General features: G+C 37.0%; 2 protein-coding genes across 6 annotated transcripts in view; both read right to left on the bottom strand.

The window, feature by feature from the left end:
* The window catches only part of LOC6578187 (ras guanine nucleotide exchange factor Q), a 44,606-nt gene extending 44,041 nt beyond the window's left edge, over window positions 1-565 (bottom strand). For 2 of the 5 annotated variants that reach the window (XM_015166079.3, XM_015166080.3), the window contains exon 1: window positions 405-543. In XM_015166079.3, coding sequence (XP_015021565.1) covers window positions 405-406 — 2 coding nt within the window. In that variant the 5' untranslated portion in view covers window positions 407-543. Of the gene's footprint in view, window positions 1-404 lie in introns of all 5 variants that reach the window. The other 3 variants (XM_015166081.3, XM_044010727.1, XM_032728588.2) reach the window with 3 other exon arrangements.
* Window positions 566-4,389: 3,824 nt separating this feature from the next.
* On the bottom strand, window positions 4,390-5,813 carry LOC6578188 (outer mitochondrial transmembrane helix translocase). The gene is made up of 2 exons (XM_002004069.4): window positions 5,543-5,813; window positions 4,390-5,481 (listed from the first exon to the last, which is right to left on the bottom strand). Exons 1-2 carry the CDS (start codon window positions 5,722-5,724, stop codon window positions 4,533-4,535), a joined length of 1,131 nt encoding a protein of 376 aa, XP_002004105.1. The 5' UTR covers window positions 5,725-5,813; the 3' UTR covers window positions 4,390-4,532.
* Between the last annotated feature and the right edge of the window lie 572 nt (window positions 5,814-6,385).

Here is a 6,385-nt window from a genome sequence, read left to right on the forward strand (position 1 = left end):
ATATGTATATTGTATATATAATTCATTAATTTAGCACATTCCGAATTTCAACATTTTTATGCAATTAGCATAAATATACATACATACATATGTATGCATACATGCAAATTAAATACATACATACATACACATGTATATAGATATGTACATATTTAATTTTTTTAATACACTTGTGTATTTGGCTGCATGTACATACATACATATATGTATGTATGTACATACATATATGCGTTCACAAATTACATATTATAGAATAGAGAAGATAAGATCGAACATAATCAATTTTGCAAATGATTAAAACACAGTGTAACGAGGTGCAATTAAATACATACATATGTACATGTGTATTTATCATGAGTTATATGTATATTAAAAATTACGTAGGTAAATTAAAATGTACATACATATCTATGTATTTAGATAAATCACCCTAGATTCTTTTTATAATATAAGTACCGATGATCTCAACACGTTGAATGAAAGCTTTTTATTTTGCTAAAGCACCGAGTTAAAGTCGAACACTAAATAAACTTTTACTTTACAGAACTGAATAGGAAAAAAAAAGCTTTTTTGTTATAAAGAACGAGCGAGGGTCTATCGTAAAGTACATACAGTCGACTTTCGTTATTTCGAAGTTCAAGAGACTCTTAAAATAATACCACTAACCATAGAACACATAGACTACACATGTAGAACAAACTATTCTGCAGCAGAAAATGTTAAGTTAGTGGACCACTATACTTCGTATTTGCTCGCCTCGGTCGCTGGAGGTTCGAGCAGTGAAAATATTGCACAAAAATGTCAGTGCGTTGCAAGCGCTCAAACGAAATGGTCCCATTCTTATATGAAGCACGGCTATGCGCTTTTGGTCCTTCTCTCTCTCTCTATGGTCTCTCAAATCACCGAACTCAGCAGCGCACAAAAATTGAATTGAATTCGCGACGATCCCAGCTCTTTCCTTTGAGTGAAGGGTATACCGAAGTCTTAAAAGCGTTTTTCACGCTCATGCAAACAAAATGTAAGCGTTTCGATGGTTATTCGTGGGAAGGGTATGAAAGCGTTAATACGCATAAAGAATATGATTTCGCGACGGGCAAGCACACACACATTTGCAGTCTCATTATTGCCAAAATTACTGATGTAGGTCATGAAGGCTCATTTGACAGTCACTCTACAATTGAAACCATACAAAACTAACAAACTAGTAAATCGCGAGACAATTATCATTCCATCTCACACACATATGTATGCAAATGAATGTGCTCACTCAAAGGCCAATCAACGGTAAATTTTGGGCATTACATTTCGCTCAGGCAGCAAGAGTTATGCACACAAGCCACAAATGCTCACACATGTTTCCAGAGACTCTCAGTGTGTGTGTGCACGCGCGTCGCGAAAACATTTTCATTATGCGCACCAACGCTTTCATACCCTTCCCACAAATAATAACGAAAACGCATGGCAAACGGGTTGAAAAGTTCGGTATACTCTTCACAAAGAAGAGAAGGCATGGGTTCTCGCTGCGAAGAAATTTCAATTTTTGTGAGCTGCTGATTGTGCTCACATGCACATATACACATTTGAGAGAGCAGAGAGCATCGAGAGAGAAAGCAAGGGAAACATTGAGCGCAGAGGCATCTTTTGTTCAACAGTCGACCATCTCGGCCGAGCGCATGAAGCAAAATGATTTTGTGTTGCCGAACCTAAAAGTGAGGAGCCGAGCAAATACGAAGTGGTCAGGGAACTAATGCTCGAAAAAAAGTGTGCAAAACGCTTTACACTACTTGTCCGGTCTATATGTTCTTTGGTTAGTGCATATATGTATCATTTATACAATTTTGATTTTTATTATATATTTATTTATATCAGAGCTCGCAAATGAGAGTTGATCGTTTTCTCGTATATGCTTTGCTTCGTATCATAACCGAAAAGCTTGTGCAGACACGATCTCGCTCTGAGCGACACTCTTTGTTTTCTTTAGAATCTGTTTCGGTCAGACGCATTGCAATGACTTATTCGTAAGACGCTCTCAAATGAGTGTCACGTAAAGACTAATACGATTTTCGCTCACACAAAGATTCTCAGCAAAAGACAGTTTGACTAAAAAACTCAACAGAAATTATCTTTGCCTTCGTGTGCATGTAAATACATGTATACATATGTACATACATAAAGGAACGCAACAATCGCGTGTAATTACCCATACAAACGCAATTGACAGTTTGCTTCATTTAACTCAAGCAAACGATCTTGAGCGAAACGAAAACAGAAATAACTGTCTCGCTCAGAGCGCGAGCGACCTAGGCCAGACGCGACAAAAACAGTTTCTGTCTGAGTCTTTTTGATTGTGTCAGTGAAAGACACTTAATTGCAGACAACGAAAAAGTGTTAACAGTTATTTGCGAGCTATGATTTATATCCATATATTGGATACCGGCTTCAAGTTAGCAGCAAATCAGCGCGATTTTCCTATACATGTGCACACACTCATCGTCTATTCTATGCGTACAGACAGAAGCGCGCCTTTTAGCACATTCGTAGAATTTCGATTTATTTCTGGATTTTCCAGCCGTTACTGTAGTATTTATTCTATTTTAGCAACTGGCTGATTAAGCAAAGCAGTAGAGCGTGTGCTAAAGGCGACGCAAGCTATGTTAGGGGAGGTTCGAACTTCGAAACCTCTTCGATGTTATTTTTTTTTCATATATATATATATATATACACGCGCTCATTTGTATGTGTGTATGTATGTACACATAAATGTGTACTCTAGCATATTCTAAGGATCTCAGTTGCGATTGATTTGTCTTTGCATTGTTTTTAAATTTCAGCCGCTTCACTGGCTTTTCTTTGCTATATGGCGTCATAGTAATAATGTTATTTCGTTTTAGTTACTGAGGCTGGAAACGACGGCGATCTTTATATTAGTTATTTTGACAAACATGCTTTTTTCTTGGGTGCGAGTTAAAATCCCGCGGAAAACTCTTTTTTTGTAAATTGTAAATTTGTGTTATTTTAGCTGTTTTTATATTTTTTCAATTTCATACAAATTTTTCTTTACGTATTATGAATATCTATTAAGCTTATTTATATGTACAAATACATGGCGCAATTCAGACTCCTCATTTTTGGCCAGTTCTTAGAACGAGCAACCGGTAACCTAAATGCAAAATTTGAATTCTTACGCTCAAAAAATGTGAAAATTACATTACATTTTTCGATATACACGCCCTTGAAGAGGCGTTAGAATTATTTTTGGGGCATCGATAAAGGCTACCAGTAACTCAACTATCTAAATTTGAAGCTTCTAGCTCTTAAGCTGTAGGAGATATAAGCTTTTGCGGTTTGCCACGCCCCCTATGGGCGGACATATATCTACCATGGCTTCAGGTATCTAGCATCAATAGTGCCTAAAATATAGCAGAATTCGAAAAATCACTATATCTTCAGGTCCGATTTGCCACGCTCCTAGTGGGCGTATATATAAAATTATTTCACCCATCTTTATTGAATCGGCACGTCAGCTCACATGCAAAATTTCAGCATTCCAGACTTATTACTTTAGCAGATACAGTTTTATCCGATTTGCCAAACCCCAATGGGCGGAGATATATCCGCATAGCTCGTGATCTTGGGTGGTCGACGCTGACCTACATACCAAATTTCAGCTTTCTAGCTTTTCAACAAACATTATTTCTGGTATGTCGGAAAATGCATTTTCCGATTTGCCATGCCCCTAGTAGGCGGACCGGGAAAATTTTAACACATTATAAATCGGAGATACACACAAATATGTAAGTGTTCCAAATTTCAAGTCTCTAGGATCAATAGCGCCGAAATAGACTGCGTTCATACGGACGGACGGACAGAGCTAAATCGACTCAGCTCGTCGCCCTGATCAAGAATATATGTACATATATACTTTATGGGGTCTGCCACGCGTCTTTCCGTCTGTTACATACTTTTAACAAAACCATTATACCCTGATTTCCCATTTTCAATGGGTTCAGGGTATAAAAAGTAGTCGCATAAGTCTACACACACTTACTAACCAGCACATAGACGGGACATGTAGTGCAAAGCTTTTTGAACAGTAATATTTGTGTATCAGTTGTGCCCCGGACTTTAATTATTTCGGTCATGCGCTCAGCCTAGATCGACTTTTAAAGGAAGTCTTACCATGCTCAATGTTTTCGTTACTCTCTCTCTCCCAATGTTCATTCATGAGACAATGGGCTGTATGTGTCTGCAAACTCTTCGCGAAAACATATTCGTTATTCGCACTAACGCTTTCATACTCTTGCCAAAAATAATCATGAAAAAGTAAAAATTTTGCATTAGTTGGGCAAATTTGAAGAGTTTACCACCGAATGAAGGCTCCTCTTCAAATAAATAATTATAAGCAGTATTTATTGACATATAGAGGAATTAATTATTTATGATTGGTAATATATATATATATATTTATTATTATTTTTATTTATTTATTTTTATTTAAAATAAGTTTTAACACTTTCGACGTGAAAAAAACATCAATCTAAGTCAATTCGATTTTCCAAAAAAAAATTGCCAGTATGCATTTTGGACTCTTTCATTTTAAGGTGCGAGTTAAGCAAATCATCCATTGTAATAGAAATTAATGATTTATCAGTATTTGAATTTGCTAAATTTGAAGATTTTTCTGGTTTATCATTTGCGCGCATGAACTGTCTCATTCTATAAACAGACGCATTTCGGCACATTTCTCGAAGATCTGAACCAGAAAATCCATTTGTAAGTTTAGCCAAACGGTTAAAATCGACATTACGATCAACTTCTTCAGTTTCTAAAATTAATTTAAGAATTTGGATTCTTTGCACTTCGGAGGGAAGACTAATGTGAAATTGAGCTGGCATTCGGCGAAGAATAGCTTTATCGAGGTCTTGTGGGCGATTAGTAGCGCCCATTACAATTACTGCCGAGTTAGGATTTGTACTAAGCCCATCCCAAAGCATCATAAACTGAGTTTTCATCATAGCAGTAGCTTCATGGTCATTAGAATTTCGGGCACGTAGAAACGAATCAATTTCATCGACGAAAATAATACACGGCTGAATTTTGGCAGCTAACGAAAATACTGCTGATGCAAGTTTTTGTGATTCGCCATACCATTTGTCAGTTAAGATGGCCACATCTAAGTTTATAAACCTCATGCCCGCCTCTTTAGCAGTTGCCTTCGCAATCAATGTTTTTCCACACCCTGGAGGTCCATGTAGAAGTACGCCTCTTGGAGCTTGCCAAAGTTTCGATTCCTTGAATAAGTCACGGTGTCTCACTGGTAGCACAACGGATTCACGAAGATCCTGGATAACTGAATCTAAGCCAGCTATATCGCTCCATTTAACAGTTATGTCAGCTGGAACAATAAGGTGTGATGCAATCATCAACTCATAGTCAGTAAACGTCTGAATATTAACGTTGAAGTTATTTTCTTTGCTTAATCTATAATAAAAATATATAATAACTTTTTTTAGCATTTCTATTATTGTAAATTGAAACAAACCTTTTTAATTGTTCTTCGGCAAGCAACTTAGCTTTCTTCTTATTTTTACTGGTTGGGTCCAATTGGTTCATCATCCATTTAACGGAGTAATATGTTATTACTGAAGCTATTGAAATTCGTAGAAACATTTGAAAGACATTTCCACGACTTAATTCTGAGCCTCCAAAATTAAAATGATCCATTTCGTCTTATATATTTATTGTTACTAGAAAAATTATTTCAATGCTTAAAAATTGTGGATAGAGATGTAAGAATAAAAGTACGAAGATTATTATTATCGGTTTCAGGATTATTGCATACATATCGATATATGTATGTACATATGTCTGATTTTACAGTATTGTCACTGACCACGATCACTAACCAGAGAACACATAGACTAGACAGCTAGTGGAAAGCTTTTTGCACGCTTTTTTTGAGGCTTTAGAACCCCTGACAGCTTTGGACTCGCTCGGCTCCTTACTTTTAGGGTCGAGCTACGAAAAAATACGAACGCACAATCATTTCGCTTCATGCGCTCGACCGAGATGGTCAACTTTTGAACAAAAGATCCCTCTATGCTCAATGTTCCCTTGCTCTCTCTCTCTCTCGATGCTCACTGCTCTCTCGAATGTGTATATGTATGTATGCATGTGAGCACAAGCAGCAGCTCACGAAAATTGAAATTTCTTCGCAGCAAGAACCCATGCCTTCCCTTCTGTGTGAAGAGTATACCGAGCTTTTCAAAGCGTTTGCCATGCGTTTTCGTTATTATTTGTGGGAAGGGTATGAAAGCGTTGGTGCGCATCATGAAAATGTTTTCGCGACGAGCATGCACACACACACTGTCCCTTGCTACATGTA

Source organism: Drosophila mojavensis, unplaced genomic scaffold (assembly GCF_018153725.1).
Source record: "Drosophila mojavensis isolate 15081-1352.22 unplaced genomic scaffold, ASM1815372v1 contig_108, whole genome shotgun sequence".
Taxonomy (NCBI): domain Eukaryota; kingdom Metazoa; phylum Arthropoda; class Insecta; order Diptera; family Drosophilidae; genus Drosophila; species Drosophila mojavensis.

What these genes read in the sequence shown, in the direction of transcription:
- LOC6578188 (XM_002004069.4), bottom strand. Translation starts at nt 5,724, where the DNA reads ATGGATCATTTTAATTTTGGAGGCTCAGAATTAAGTCGTGGAAATGTC. An exon ending in GCCGAAGAACAATTAAAAAG is followed by an intron (nt 5,482 to 5,542) that starts GTTTGTTTCAAT and finishes TTTTTATTATAG; the next exon opens with ATTAAGCAAAGAAAATAACT.